The following is a 16,697-nucleotide window of genomic DNA, read 5'->3' as shown; positions in this document are numbered from 1 at the left end:
CTCAAAAGCAAGCTCAAGAGGATCTTGATGATGGTGACCATGTTGTGCATGATCTATGGGAGTCAATGGATGATAACAAGGATATTCTAAGTAGCAAGCGTGATAACCTTGACACGCAAGCCACCCCTCCTAATATTGATGCCATCCTTGTTGCTTAATGTAGTGTCCTAAATTTCACCTAGTGCATTTATGACACTTACGCATGGCACCTAGTGCATTTATGACGAATCTATGATCAAAATCATATTATTTTGGCATCTTGGGCTCGAAAGACAAAGTGCCTCAAAATGCTTGGAAACCCCTTTTGGGACTACTTTTGGATGGATGTAAGTGGGACACGGGGACATCTGCGTGCCGCGCTAACGTCCCATCCCGAAAAGCTAGCAGAATCTTGAATCTAGCAGGGAGTTGAACGCTGGCCGACGCATGTTCATTGGATCGTGTTTTTCCATAACGGTTCTCCGCACCTCTTCTGAGTTTAAGAACCCTTCCTAGATCATTTTGAAGGGTTCCCATCTTGGTTTCTTGGCTCTCGGCTCTTATTGCACTCTTGATATCATACTACTTTCTTCATGCTCTTAGACACACACTCTACCAATATCAAGCTATGACCATCTTGTGGTGACTCCTACCAACAAATGCTATCGCGGGCTTCATCACGCTCGTATCTTCAACAAAGAGGTGTTTGGCTTCACGCCTCATCTTCTCTTTTATCCATTTTTCATTACATGCAATGAGTCCTTTGCATTATTGACTGTATCTATTATCTAGGTGCATTCATTATTTCTCAAATTTCCAATATTTAATACATGCAATAGGGGTTTGGTTCCATTAAGCGTAGTGTAGTTTCTATTTGCATCTTTCCAATTTTCCAATTTACCAAGTTTCCAATTTATCTTTCCAATCTATATATCTGGCTGTCCATAGTGGTGGGAACACCTAAATGGGGGTTTGATTGAGGCGGGCCCCTATACAACCCCAACAATTTTCCCCGTTCTAGTGTGTGCAGGTGATGAACAAATTCCATGCATAGGGAACCACACGCAGGTCTGTCTCTATGACCTTCTCTGTCTGTGGGCCATATAGATGACAACATACCGCGTTAGTGTTTGCGCCTCGCGTTGGTGTCCAAAATCGAAGAGCTCCCCAACTAGAAGGTATAATCCGCCTTTGATATTGTATCATTCTGTAAACTCGGTTTCTGTGTATTTATTGTTCCTGCATTATAATTATGTGCTTTAGTTAGTCTAGTTATTTGTTATCCCTTGGCTCACCTTAGCGCTAGTTTGAAGTGGTAGCGATGGACTGATTTTACTTCTAAGATTCATAATCTTGGAGGGGTCAAATTTCCTCCCCTACATTTTGGTGAACCTGACATGAATGCCTAATGTTGGATCTCTTCCTTTTGGAGTTCGATGCCTTTGATAAGGCATTCTCAAAGGATGATTTTGATATGTTGAATAAAGTCTTGGATGACTTCCTTGAAGCACCTTCTCCTAAAAGAGATGTAAAGGGGGAGTCATCCTCCATGACGTCCTCATGCAAGGATGAAGAGTCCGTGAATGTTATTTTTGTCTCCGCGGCCCTACAAAGGCCTAAGAGACCATACATTCATGTAACAACGACAAGTCCTCCTAAGAAGGTTAAGACCATTTATGGAAAACCTTTCAAAGGAGAAGTTTCTGATTTATATGCAAGATTCATGCAATCCAAGCAATCATCTTATAATACTATCACTCACACGTATAACATCAGAATAACAAACAAGTTCCTGAACCATCTTGAACTTCTTTACCTTCTTCCCAACATGTTCTTCCTAAGGCACCTTTGCTAGCGGATAAGCGACCAAGTGATTATGATCTCGTCGAACAACTTAAGGTTACTCCGACTAAGATCTCACTTTGGAATTTGCTCGAAACCGCCCTGATGTATCAAGGTATGCTACAAGAAGCTTTGCAAAAGATTTTTCTACCTTCCTTTGCGAGATCGGATGACGTGAATGCGCTAATGGATCATATTCGTGCAGATTTGCCGAATATTACCTTCTATTCGCATGAACTCCCACCTCCTGAAGTGAGGAACTTAGTGGATATGTTGATGATTATTGTTCATGTGAATGGCGTTGGTATTAGACAAACGCTTGTTGATATGGGTTCGACACTGAATGTTGGTGGGTTAGACTTATTACCAAAGATTAAGGTGGACCCAAATTCTTTTCTAGCCTCCTCCTTGTTCATTCGAGGTTGATAATAGTGGTAAGACCGCTAGGAGGACTATCATACTGTTCTTGAAGGTTGGGCTAGTCACCATCCCAACCCTTGTGCATGTTATGCCAAACCCTTTATCATACAATCTTCTTTTAGGCAGAACATGGATACATGCTTTGGGAGCTGTTTCATCTACACTTTATGGATCCATGAATTTTGTGGCTAATAATCAGGTTATCACGGTTAAGACTGATCTTGAGGCTATGTAGTTATATCAAATAGCCGCAGTTGGTCAGGCTTCTGTTACACCTTCATTTCAAAATTATGTACCCACTTTGTCTTCTTCAATTGTAACTTTTGCTTCTGTCTCATCCCCTAAAAAAGAAGAGCAGATGCAAGAAGAGGTCACTAAGGAAGTTGTTGAAAAGGAGAAATCACCTAAGAAGCATGATTCTTCGAAATAAAAATCCCCAAAGGCAGATACTCCTAAGGTGAAGACGCTAGAGCCTACACCTGAAAAACCTTCCCCAACTGAATAACCTTCTCTATAAAAAGTCAATGCATGTTTGGGTGATGATTGGGGATCTTTGGATTTTACTGACTCCCATGTTGATGAGTACAAAGTAGACCTCGTCAATCTAAGCTTTCCTAATATTTCATTCACCTCGACTATGAAAGATGATTATGCATCTATAAAGACAAGTGACACTTATCATGTCGATCACGTCTTCTATTCGAAATCACCATCATTCAAAGAATTACAAAACATCTATGGTCTTGGATACAAGCTTGTGTCTTATCTTGGGTATGATGGAAAGGGTTGTGGGCCTAATGAGCAAGGCATCCAAATTCCTTTGGAGGTCGAACCTCGCCACCACAAAACCAGATTCGGATATCGTCATACGGGTCAAAAGGTGAAACCATGGTTAACTATTTGTATGCAGGAAAAGCGTGTCGATAGAACTCGAAATGTGGAAAACGGAGCTCTATGGAGCCTTGCTCACACACCCACAGGACTTCTTGGTGCAAGCTATGGAGTCACGAATTATAACTCAACTTCCCAAGGTTGGTTCCATGGTTCTCTATCTCGCATAGTCCCTCAAACCAATGTTTTTGATCTCAGATCCTTGAGCAAAATGGTTTAGGGATGACAAATGCAAGAACGAGGGATGCTTTTGTTGATTTTTATATGAGATGCATCCTAAGCTATGCATGATGCTATAAATGCAATAAAATAGCTATAAGATGACAAGGTTAGTAAACAAAACTATCCTAGCATGCTATATTAGTTCATGATTTAAGCTATATGATAAGGAGCATACTCTAAATTAGCATATTTAGATTAATTCCTGATTTAAAAGAGAAGCTAAATGATGAGCTTATAAAATATGAAAGCTTGAATGGATTTGAGTATAAGTGAGATGCTAAAGTCTTGGATCCTTTAAAATGAAGGAATGAGAGCTCTATTTATAGCAAAAATAGGGCAATGGATGGCTAGGATTGAAAGGTTTAATCAAGGGCCAAGTTTGAAAGTTGGGAATCCATGTTTGTAATTGGCACCAATGAAATAGTGACAATTGTCAACATAAGGTTGGTTGTGAGGTGTAAGAAGCATTAAATGCTTGATAAGACCTCATGGTTACCCTAGGGGTTAAGGGTTAAGGTTAGGTTAAGGTTATCCATTGGATAAAGCTTTTAACCAAAGGATAAACTCTTGTGCAAAGGTTTAAGGATAACCATGGTCAAAGCAATAAATGCTTGATGAGACCCTTGGGTTAGATGGAGGTTGAGTTTATGGAAATTATTTAACCATGTAAGAGGGTTTGAGTTAACCATTAATGGTTATGAAGACTTTGTGGATAACTTTGTAAGAGTCCTTCCAAATTTGGGGGCAGCTTGTTGAATGGATAAAGGCTTTAATGCATTTTGAAGACTTTACTCCAAATATGAGAAGTGACCTCCTCAAATTTAGGGGAAAGGGATAATGGATGGGTTTTGGGTTAATTGATTAGGATTAGATGGATTCTAGAAGAATTAGGAATAGGATTTAGGATGCAAGTGGGAGGTGTAGGATTTTGCAAGTGGGTGAGGGAAAATAGGTTTTATTAAAATAAATTGCTTTATTTCAATTTGGTTGCAATTAAATAAATTAAATTTATTTAATTTATGATAACTATTTTAATTAAATTTGAATTTAATTAAAAAGTGTATAGGGGCTTTAATTGAATAAAATGAATTATCCTATTAAATGGTATAGTGAATTTAATTGAGTAATTTACTTAATTAAATAGAGGAATGCGGATAATTTAATTAAATTGGATTTAATTAAACATAGAAATGAACATAAAATATTCATTTAGGAATATGGTCATTTTTATACGTCTACACTATTAACATGATTTTGACCGATACCCTTCCCTTAAAGCTTGTTCATCCAAAACTCATTGACGCTGGTGTATCTCCTAACAAAATTCCCTTGGATATTTTCCCTTCGGAAGAATCCTTGAAGGAATTTTTGGGTGCATATGATGGGCTGCCCTCTTACCATCATAAACGTCGATTCCCATATTGCTTGAATACTTAGGCATACTTTGGGGAATCCGTTTCGCAAGGGGGAACCTCTATCTCACAACATAGAACAAATGTTTGTCCCTCATCTGGAAGACCGTAGTATGCTTTTTAGTGGAGAAACTATTGATATCATCATGAGCGATAAGACTCCCGACAAGGTCATAAAAGTGGGGAAGTGCTTATCCCCTCAGGATTTCAAAGAACATTTCGACTTGCTACATCAATTCCCTAACATATTTGCTTGCTCTTATGAAGAGATACCTGGCATTGATGAGTCCATTGTGGTACACAACATCGTGCTTAGTCTTGATGCTAAGTCGATGAAGCAAAAGATTCGAAAGATGAATCCTAAGGTGGCTTTATTAGTCAAGGCCGAAATAGAGAAGCTCCTAAAAGCCAACTTTATTTGCCCCATTGACTACTCACCTTAGATCTCGAACATTATCCTGTTAAGTGAAACCGATAGTCGAATCCACATTTGCATTGATTTTCAGGATGTGAACAAAGCCTCCCTCAAGGATGACTTTCCTCTCCCGAATATCGATATGATCATGGATTCAACCACGGGGTATGCTTTGCTCTCATTCATGGATGACTTCTCGGGTTATAACCAACTTTGTATTAACCTAGAAGATCAATATAAAACTACTTTCACAACCCCTTGGGGGACCTTTTTCTATGTCCTCATGCCGTTTGGGTTGAAGAACACGAGAGTGACCTAGCAATGAGCCATGAATTTGATATTTCATAATTTCATCCATAAGGTCTTATAAGACTATGTCGATGATATCTTGGTAAAGTCCTTAGCATGTGGAACATATATTGAGAATCTTTGCCTGGTCTTTGAAAGACCGGTTGTATAGGTTGAGATTGAATCCTCTTAAGTGTGTCTTTAGTGTTGACGTTCGAAATCTCCTAGGATTCATTATCTCCCATCGAGGAATCAAAATAGATACAGATAAAATTGATGCTATTATGAACATGACTCCACCTAAAAAATATTTCTCATCTTCGTAGCCTGCAGGGGAAGATCCAAGCCATTCGTCATTTTGTGGCACAATTGGCTGATCGTACCCTTCCTTTCATGCGATTGCTAAAGAAAGATGCCCACTTTCAATGGAATGAGGAATGCCAAAAGGCATTTAATTCCATCAAGGACTACCTAGCTAATCCTGCTATCCTAATGCCAACTATGTTTGATAGACCCTTCTTCCTGTATATTTCAACTTTGTCTTGCGCTTTAGCGGCATTATTATCCCAACACGACGATGAAGGTCAGAAAGAGCAGTCTATTACATCAACCTCACTTTGATAGAATATGAAACCCGATATTCTGTTGTAGAAAAACAATGCTTGGACCCTATCTTTGCGACTCAGAAGCTAAGACGTTACATTCTCCATGCAGAAACACGGGTTATTGCTAAAAAAGATATTCTTAAGCACCTCTTTGCAAAGTTTGATCTCTCGGGAAGGCTGGCCAAGTGGGTGATCGTGCTCTCTGATTTTGACTTACAATTCATAACTCAGAAGTCAATCAAAGGGCAGTTGATCGCTAGTCAGTTGGTTGATGCTCCCTCAAGCAAGTATTTTCCCACCTTAGACCTCTTCCCTGATGAGAATGTTCTGATCATTGACCAGGACTCCGTGTGGGATATGTATTTTGATGGTTCGAGGTGTCAAACTGGCTCAGGCCCAGGTGTGGTTTTTGTTTCACCTGAAGGAAAGAAAATTCCTCTCTCTTTCTATTTAGAATTTCATTGTATCAATAACATCACCGAGTACAAGGCCGTGATTCTAGGACTTCGTGTTGTGATTACCATGGGTGTGAAGAACATCCACATCCATGGAGATTCTGAGCTCATTGTGAACCAAGTGACAAGTGCCTATCATGTTAAGCAATTGAAGTTGTCTCAGTACATGGACTTAGTATTGACCATCCTGAAGCACTTCGCTACTTACACAATTAATAGCATCTCAAGGAGGGAAAATCATGATGTGGATGCAATGGTGAGCATTGCTTCTCTTGTAGGCCCAGACTTTGGCTAGGATAAATACCGCTTTGTGGTACAAGTCCTCCATTTTCCGGTTGTATCTGATCGAACTCAATTTGATAGCCTCATGTGTGCTCATGTCGATTCAGGGGAATGGTTCGTACACATCTTCAATTATCTAAAGACTGAGAGTTTACCCAATGATGTCAACAAGAGTTCGTATGTGCGGATACAAAACCTGACCACTCATTATATTCTCTTATCTAATGTACTTTATAAGAGATCATACAACAATCTTCTTTTGTGTTGTTTAAAAAAAGCCAAAATCCCCCTTGCCCTTCAGGAAGCCCATTCAAGCTCAAGAGGTGGGTATTGCAGAGGAAAATCCCTGATACACAAACTGATCCACATGGGGTACCATTGGAAAACAATGGAACAAGATTACTTTGCCTTTGTCAAAAAGTTCTCCCAATGTCAACAACATAGCAACCTAATTCGAGCTCCTGCCTAGGAGCTCCGTAGATAGGTATCTCCATGGACTTTTCAATCTTGGGGATTGGACATCATTGGCAAGATATCTCCCCCTTTGTCTAAGGGTCATGTCTTCATTAAATCAACGCTACAGATTACTTCACAAAGTGGGTTGAGGTGGCCGCTGCGATCGACTACCACTGATATGATTTGTGGCTTCATCATGGATAATATCATTTCTCGATTTGGCTTGCGTGCTACCTTTGTTTCTGATAATGGTACATCTTTTATGAACAATAAGGTTAAGCAATTTCTTGACAAATTTCACATCCAACACTTCTCTATACCTTACTATCTGTAATCTAATGGTCAAGCAGAAGCATCTAACAAGGCTATTGAACGGATCTTGCGCAAGACTGTTACTAAACATGGTAAAGATTGGCATGTATAGTTAGTATACGCATTATGGGCCTATCGCACAAGTGTTTGTACAACTAACGAAACAACACCCTACAACCTTGTGTTTGGTTTTGACGCTATTATGCCTCTTGAATTGGAGATTCCCTCTTTGTGGGTCTAATTGAAAGGGGTTATTGATGATGATTCTTACCGCACACTTCGTTTAAATCAGCTTGAGTTGTTGGACGAGCATCATTTAAAGGCCCTTCAACATCTTCAAGCTTAACAAAAATCTCTATCTAAGCAGGATAACCAAAGCATGTTACCCCAAACCTTTAAAATAGGTGACCTGGTTCTTTATGAGAACCACAGAAATGTTAAAGCGTCACTTGACCAAAGAGGGAAATTTAGCCCGAATTGGTTAGGTTTATAAATTGTCACCTTTGTTTATGGTTCTGGTGCCTATGGTTTATCCTCTGTGGATGACACTCCTCTCAAAGAACCTATTAATGCCACACAACTACGTAGATTCTATGCGTAGAAAATGAACACTATGTGTCTTATGTGTGATACCTAAATGCCTATGAGGGTCACATCTTGACACATATCCTTCATCGACACGACATCCATTTCTGTGTTATTAAGTAACTATGCATTGTTACATCCACATGTGTGTGTGCATGTACATGTGTCACATCTCTATATAGATTGTCATAAGATTTAATCATGCATAGAAACATATGTAAATTAAATCATAATAAGAATCTAAATCTAAATCATCCATCACATGAGCATATAAAATAACAACATCCATCCATAAGAGCACAAGATAGATTCACAAATGTTGAATCTCATATATATGTGTGTGTGTATAATGTATCATGTCAATGTACATGTATCGCATCACTACAAAATCACGTGATGTTGTCATATATGTCTCTGATATAAATCGCTACATCCATGTATATATACCAAAAATGTTGTACATGAAATGATTCCAAAACTATGTCATGATTGCCCTAGTGGGCGAGTCCTTGAGGTCGTTGGCACTGGAGGATCCTGGTCCTGGCAAGAAGGTTGTCTGATTGAGGTCGACTGCAACCTTGCGGTAGTAGTGCTCCATGATCGCATGCCCCTTAGCTCTCCTCGTAGCTCAACAACAGTCTCTCGTTGTGTCATTAAATCCTCTCGTGCTGCCATCTCTCACTGGCGCGATGCCTTGAGGTCTGTCATCAACTGACGCACTCGAGGGTGGTCTAGGTGACCTACAACGCCTTGCTCCGTGACATCCACTTGTCACTAGAGGTCATCGAACTGGCTTTATAGAGCGTCACATTCCCTCTCGACACTCTCATCTCGCATCACTGCCTAGTCTCTCTCTCCGAGGATAGCGCAAACCTCTTGTAAGGCCTGATCCTGCTGCCCCGTCATAGTGGCCAGTTGAGCCGCTCCCTGCACCAGCTCCACTCGACCCTCCTCATATGTTGTCTGTAGCCATGCTACAGGCTCGAACAACTGCACATGTCTCCCTACTAACTAGATGGGCTGGTAAGTATCCAACACAGGACCTCGGGTCTGCACATTGGGGACGATCTTTGGAAGCGCCTAGTGGATGAAGCTCAACCAATCAACTACACCCTTTTCAAGCACAAAATGTTTCACATCAGTATCCATCATATCCAAAAATCTAGACATCTATACATATGCAAAGAAAAGACTAAAGTACATCAATGGAAATCACAAGTACATAGCAGGATCCCCCCTCTGCCAATCTGGATCCTGCGGAGGCACCCTGCTAGAGGATCCCTTTGCAGTCGTTGCTGATGCTGCTGGTTGTGCATGTGGCACAGATGGTGGTGCGACTGGCGATGGTGGAAGAGCCCTAGTAGCCGGTGTAGGTTTGTCTAGACTTAGGTTCCTCATCTGTCGCCGCCGTTGTGGTCTCCCGCCCTCATCGCTCGAGGAGGCTTGCTCGTCGCTATCACCTCCTAGGGCTTTGACATCTCCTCCTACTGCACCTGGTGGGAAAATTGGTGTTGGGATCACTCTACTCCATCAACCTATGAATCTTGGCATGACTTCGACATCATTTATATAAATTTGCGTAGCGATGTTGTCATCGTCACTTCCCTGCGGATTGTCTTGTACATCTCCTAGAGTGGGACGAGGCAGGTCTCGCGGTCGCAACGCATTCCTGGCCGATTGTGTGCAATAGGTGGGATCGTTTTCACCTGTCTGAACTACCACATGCATTGTCGCTAGTAGTACGACATCACTACATGGTCCTGACGATCGAGTAGGAAATGGTCCCTCTACATCTGTGGGAGTTGTGTGTGGTCTGTGGTCTAGACCCCCATTCCTCGGTATGGCTGCCAGACCACATCTTCAATCCCCAGCTGGTCAATGGTGATCCTCTAGTAGGCGAGGTCTCTAGTCCGCGATCCTCTGTGTCATAATGGATACGCATGTGCTCGTGGCATGTCCAAGGGCATAGGCACTGGGAATCCAACTAGTTGTGTGCAAGTGATGTGCTCAAATTCCCAGACTTGTAGAAGGGTGCACGCCATTAGGATTTGGTACTCATGATGTATGTACTGTGAGAGCTCATAGTATAGATGGGCCAACATGTTGCGATCCCATGTGTATACTATTTGTCTCTCCTACATCTCTCGGATCAAGGGGACAAACCCTGCAATCAGCTCTGAGCCAGGACTGTCTGTCAATACCCGTCGTGCAACAGTCGCGATCATGATGCGCCGTATCAGGGGAATCGACACTCGTCCTTGGCCCAACACTCGTAGGTATAACTGCCCTGTGGCGTCTATCCTCCGCCCTAGGGCCTACTCCTACTGTCTGACCAACTCAACTGCAGATAGGATTGCTAGTGACACTCTCTCCCCCCGAATAGGAAGTCGTAAAATGCAATAGACGTCGATCAATGTGAGAGTCATCTCTCATGTGGGTAGCTGGAAGGACATGGTGTCCGCATCCCACCTCTCCATCAACACCCATAGCATCGAGGTGTTAAATTGAAACTCGGGCAAGGTAAACGTCCACCACAGACCTACTTTATGAAGAAGTCTTATGTCGGCAGTCGACAACTCCTCTGCCTGACTGCGCAATGTCTGCAATAGGTGCCCCGATGTATGCTCCCACATCTAGGGCAATGTCTGCACACAAACAAGTTTGTCATTAGTTCTAATTCCACTTTTCCAACCGGTGCTTGTGCGACCAGAAGATGACATCATGTCTTCTAGAGGAAAGCACCCTTTTAGGACGACAATGCGTCGTTCGGACGAGCGTGCCCATTGGTGACGACGGTGCGTAGCCCGGACAACATCGCATCCCATGGACACCTGCGCAGTCATCCCAACTAAAATGATAAAAAAAAAACAACACAAAACATGTTTCAAGTTGTACCTAGTCGGGCTCATCGCCTTGCTTGATCGTGATCCACAACTTCTCAATCCTTCTCGCCTTGGGCTCTCGTCTACGTGGCATTTTCACTCGGACTCTATTCAAATCTTTGCTTGAATGTCTGCAATGAAGTGCAAATGACCCTTTTTGGGGCCCACTTTCAAGTATATTGCGTAGTTTTTGCTTGAAATGGTTTTTGCCCAGTTTTGGACAATTTTTGCTCATTTTCCTTCTTGTTTTCCCCACCTTACTGGGGGCAAAACACGAGTGGGCATATACTTGCCTTCATTCAATTTTTCTCTTCTATCCATACTAATGTCTCTTAAGCATTCTTCTCGTTGAATTAGCTTCCTCCGTTTTTTCGTGCTGACAACTTTTCTAGTTTTGCAGTATGGAATTCGCCACATTAGATACTAGGTTTTCTCGTGAATACTTGGAGGCATCACTCGTGATCACTGACTCGACCTTTGTGGTTTCTACAGTATCCTTTTTGGCTAAATATTTATTTAAATTACTACATTTATTGCATTGCATGGACTTAATGAACACATCTTTCCAAACTACTTTAGTGCGATTGATCCCTAGAGCCGATCAGTGCACTAAAGTGGGGGCAAAATGTAGTGTCCTAAATTGTGCCTAGCGCATTTATGACACTTACACATGGCGCCTAGTGCATTTATGATGAATCTATGATCAGAATCATATTATTTTGGCATCTTGGGCTTGAAAGACAAAGTGCCTCGAAATGCCTTGAAACCACCTTTGGGCCTACTTTTGGATGGACGTAAGCGAGACGCGAAGACGTCCGCACGCCATGCTAACGTCTCAGAAAGATGGCACAATTTCGAATCTAGCAAAGAGTCGGACGCTGGCTGACCCGTGTCTTTTGGCTCACATTTCGCCGTAACGTCTCTTCGCGCCTCTTCCGAGTTTAAGAACCCTTCCTAGCTCATTTTGAAGGGTTCCCATCTTGGGTTCTTGGCTCTTGGCTCTTATTGTGCTCTTGATATCATACTGCTTTCTTCATGCTCTTGGATAGACACTCTACCAATATCAAGCTACTACCATCTTGTGGTGGCTCCTACCAAAAAACGCTATCGCGGACTTTGTCACGCTTATATCTCCAACAAAGAGGGGTTTGGCTTCACGTTTTGTCTTCTCTTTTATCCATTTTTCATTACATGCAATGAGTCCTTTGCATTATTGATTGTAGTTATTATCTAGGTGCATTCATTATTTCTCAAATTTCCAATATTTCTAATATTTAATACATGCAATAGGAGTTTGCTTCCATTAAGTGTAGCATAGTTTCTATTTGCATCTTTCCAATTTTCCAATTTACCAAGTTTCCAATTTATCTTTCCAATCTATCTATCTAGTTGTCCGCAGCGGTGGAAACACCTAAAACGGGGTTTGACTGAGGCAGGCCCCTATACAACCCCAACAATTTTCCCCGTTCTAGTGTGTGCAAGTGACGAATAGATTCTGCGCACAAGGAACCACACGCAGGTCTGTCTCTGGGACCTTCTCTGTGCATAGGCCGTACGGACGACAACACGTCGTCGCTGATTTCCAAAATCCAATAGCTCTCCAATTGGAAGGTATAATCTGCCTTTGATATTGTATCATTCTGTAAACTCAATTTCTGTGTATTTATTGTTCCTGCATTATAATTTTGTGCTTTAGTTAGTCTAGTTATTTGTTATCCCTTGGCTCACCTTAGCGCCAGTTTGAAGAGGTAGCGGTGGACTGATTTGCCTTCTAAGATTCATCTTCTCGGAGAGGGCAAATTTCCTCCCCTACACTTAATTGTGTTTTTTTTTTTCTTCTTTATTTTATGTTGATCTAGTAATTTGGTTATGGTTTCTCTTGTGGGATTTTATATTGATTTGGTATGTGGCTTTTTGAGGCCACACATTTAATTTTCAGTATTGGCTCTCATGGTTTAACTTTGCAGCATGATTCCACACCACTTATTTTTTAATAATTCATTGTCTAAATATATGACATTTTTATCAAATTAATAGAAAACCAATTGTTTAACTTTTAAAATTATATAAACTATTTTAAATCAAATAACAAATAATAAATCTTACAAAATATAATATAGTAAAATACTATTAATCCATATATGTAATTAAATGCAATTGTCAATTTTGACTTGTTAAATATTAAATAATACTGTTTGAAATCAAATAAAGGTTGATCTGAGCTTTCTATCATCTTAATGATGGATCACAAAATGTGATTCATCTGAAATGTTGATGCAAAAAACATACACAATCTAATTCAGAAATAAGAACAATGATTATAGATTGTAGATAACTAATTTTCTTAATAAAATAAAAAACAAAAAAATTGAGGAATGATGATGCAGATTTTGGAAACAATATTACTAAGACTACATATAGCAGCAATAAAATAAAACTAAATGAAATATAGTTTTTGTTTCTGTGATGGTTTTACAAAACTGAAATCGACCAAACTACTTTTCAAACGTGAAAGGGTGTCTGCTTGCCATCCTCCTGTTCCTGTTCCTGCCCCACCAAAACAGTTCATTTGGTTTTAATCTGTATTTACCCAAGATATAGAAGAATAAGAGAAATATTCAACTACCTCTGGTTTTCCATGTCCTTCTGAACCTCCCCAAATTCTAATTCGATCTTCAGCTTGAGAAGCCTGTGATATGATATAAATCATTAATGTAATGTAAAAACATGAACATAGAGGGCATAAGAAATGTGCATGGATTAAGTAATGACAACTGTAATACCTCTTTTATCCAGTCTGTCCTATATGTTATGATGGTGAGAATAAGGGTTTGCATTAAAACTCCCAACAACATACCAGTATAAATGCCCTGCTTACCAGTTGTATCATATTAGAAAAATGGATGATGAATTTTTACAATCATGGCTAGAAATGTGAAATTAAAGATATGGATGATAAATTACAACAAACAAGGTGGTTTATTTACCTGTGCCTGAAGATTAAGTTTGTATCCTAAGAGAATACCCAATGGCATGCCTACAATGTAATAGCAGCCTATGTTCACATATGCTACCAAAGCTTGCCATCCTGACCCTATTGCCACCTCTGAAATATTGAACAGGAAGATGGCCTAATTAATTTCATGTTCTTTGCTTCTAATATTAAACAGTCACTAACTGAATTTGACTGACCTGATAAAACCATTTGCAAGGAGCATAAGAGAATTGTTAGTTCCAGAGGTGTTGCAAGCTTGGATGTCTGTAAGTAAAAAGTAGTGGAAAATAATCTTTGGTGATGAAAATAACACCAATGCATAGAATTCCTATGACTATGGAAGTAAAGGACACAACCATTGTTGAGAGCTTTGCTGCTTTTGGGCGCCCTGCCCCGAGTTCATTGGACACTCTCACACTGCAACAAATTTACAAATTCATAAGTCACAGTATTTTGTTTATTACTATCTATATCATATTGGGAAACATATGTTTATTTGTGTAAGAATTTTTTTTATTTCATTCTGATAATAGATCTTGAAATATAATTCGAAATATTGATAAGAGAAAAAAATTACATAATCAGATCTAAAAATATAAAAATACTACTAAGAAATAGTAAAAATCAAACTGAACAGAATAAGACATAACAGATAATAACAGATAATAGATCCAAAATTTAAGTATAAATAGCCAGTAGATGAACCATTCTATTACTAAAGCCCAAATCTAATGGAGAAACCTGATGGCTGCATTGAATCCCAGTGGTATCATAATTTGCCATCCCAGTACTGTCATACTGCATAAACAACAGACCAAAATGTTTTAATTAGAATCTGGGATGCAAATATCCTAATAATAAGTAACCTTTTTGCATTTACATGAGGATTGAACTACATACCAGATTGACATTGAATCCACTGCAACAGTTGGGTTCTTCAAATTTCCCGTTAAAACAATGAGGACTGCGAAGTACCAACTTTCTAAGCTGTACATCCATTCATTAACTGACAATTTGTAAAACTAAGTAATGGAAATTTATAAAACTTTATTTATGAAAACTATACACTACCAGATTTACAGAGTACTTTCTTACATGTCAAATATTCTATTGATTGTTGAAATGCCCAGAGTACATAAAACGGTTTATGATATCTGAAGTTGATTATTAAAAATGGATATGGAGGCAAAGAAACAAACCATAGCATGACTGCAGAAGCCATGGAAAGTTTAATAAAAGCCCCCAAATCTTTGAAGGCTAACATGGATAATCCTCTCCAGGCATCTGAACATGGGCCACATACTACATAAATCAACTGCCCCAATGTTATTATCGACCATGATATGTTCAGACTCACTGCTGCTCCAACTAACCCCCAACCCAATTTTACTATGCATATCCAACAAAGGAAGATGTGGAAGATCAAGCCTATTAGAGATATCCATGCCATGGCCATAACTTTGCTCTGTGCCTGCAGAAACTTCTGAACTGGGAAATAAATTGAAAATGCAAGGAGTTGGGGAAGCATCCAAATGCAAAATTTCTGGGTAACTTGAGATATCTCTTCAGATTGTCCAAATGCCTTGAGTATTGGCCCAGCAAATATGTACAGAGGAGTAAGTACAATTGCTGTGGCTATGGAAATAATCCAAGATCGTTGCATATACACACTCAGCATCTGAATGTCCCCTGTTCCAACTGCTTGCCCACACAATGTCTCCAACGCACTGCTCATTCCCATCTACAAGAACAAGTGCAAAACAAATAAGAAACAATAGAAGCAACAGCTTAAAAAATGACTGCCCAAATTAGAAATAATGGCTTCAACAAATTTTATTATTGACCCAGTTGGCGGAGGTTTTGTATTCTAATTTACCATGATTCCCATTGCCAGGCCTCCAATAACTGCATCATTGATGGTAACTGCAGCAAGTTCGATGTTGCCAAGATGCCCAGCAAATGCCTGGGTTACAGCTCCCAGAGAATAAAACCATATTGAAGTAAAAATTACAGGGCCAGCAATGTAGCACAGCTTCTTGAATTCCAACCAAATTTCATCGATTAAAGGGTGATGGCTGGAATTGTAGTTGCAATACTCTACTGATGAATCTTGCTTGGTTTCTAACAGACTGGTATTAATGGAGTCTGCTTCCATTTCCAGCCTCAAAAGTTTCTCCGCGGGGAGCATTAAAAGATGCATAACGCCTCTTATAAAGCTACTCAACTTTGTAACAGTCCCTGCCTTGATTGGCAAGCAACCTGCTTTCCAAGAAGCTTGATCAAACTGGTCACCAATACTACCAGATACTTAAAAAATAAGGTCAAAGTTGTACCGGATACTCCAACAGAGGCAAAATACTTTTATATCGTGTATAAAAGTAGAAAATATATTAAAATCCTTCTTCTATGGCCCACACGCAACGATCACCGCCATCCGAAGTGTTGATCAGAGTTCAGTGTACCAAATGGATGAAGATCAGTGCTCACTGAGCTCTTGAATTTGAGGACATTTGAGGGTTTAGCTTATTTATTTATTTATTGGTTTTTTTTTCTAAATTTTTATTCTATTGAAAAAATTGTGTTGATAAGATAAGTACTGATTTTAAATGGGTTTAATTTCTATACCAAAAAACAAAAACTTTAAGCAACAAGTACT

The 16,697-nt window shown here is 39.9% G+C and overlaps 1 protein-coding gene and 1 pseudogene across 2 annotated transcripts; one reads left to right on the top strand and one right to left on the bottom strand.

Moving 5' to 3' along the window:
- The first annotated feature begins 1,926 nt into the window (after positions 1-1,926).
- LOC131079089 (uncharacterized) lies at positions 1,927-6,824 on the top strand. The gene is made up of 2 exons (XM_059219346.1): positions 1,927-2,170; positions 6,184-6,824. The coding sequence occupies exons 1-2, from the start codon at positions 1,927-1,929 to the stop codon at positions 6,822-6,824; spliced, it is 885 nt and encodes a 294-aa protein (XP_059075329.1).
- A 6,610-nt stretch (positions 6,825-13,434) lies between these two features.
- LOC131079040 (protein DETOXIFICATION 33-like) lies at positions 13,435-16,491 on the bottom strand (annotated as a pseudogene). Its single transcript, XR_009113898.2, has 9 exons — positions 15,918-16,491; positions 15,241-15,782; positions 14,942-15,028; positions 14,783-14,839; positions 14,239-14,458; positions 14,034-14,152; positions 13,830-13,916; positions 13,673-13,735; positions 13,435-13,593 (listed from the first exon to the last, which is right to left on the bottom strand). The product of XR_009113898.2 is annotated as a protein DETOXIFICATION 33-like (transcript).
- Between the last annotated feature and the right edge of the window lie 206 nt (positions 16,492-16,697).

The sequence above is a fragment of the Cryptomeria japonica genome, chromosome 4, assembly GCF_030272615.1.
Source record: "Cryptomeria japonica chromosome 4, Sugi_1.0, whole genome shotgun sequence".
NCBI lineage: Eukaryota > Viridiplantae > Streptophyta > Pinopsida > Cupressales > Cupressaceae > Cryptomeria > Cryptomeria japonica.
Note: the sequence above shows the minus strand (reverse complement) of the source record. Positions and strands in the feature narration are given on the sequence as shown.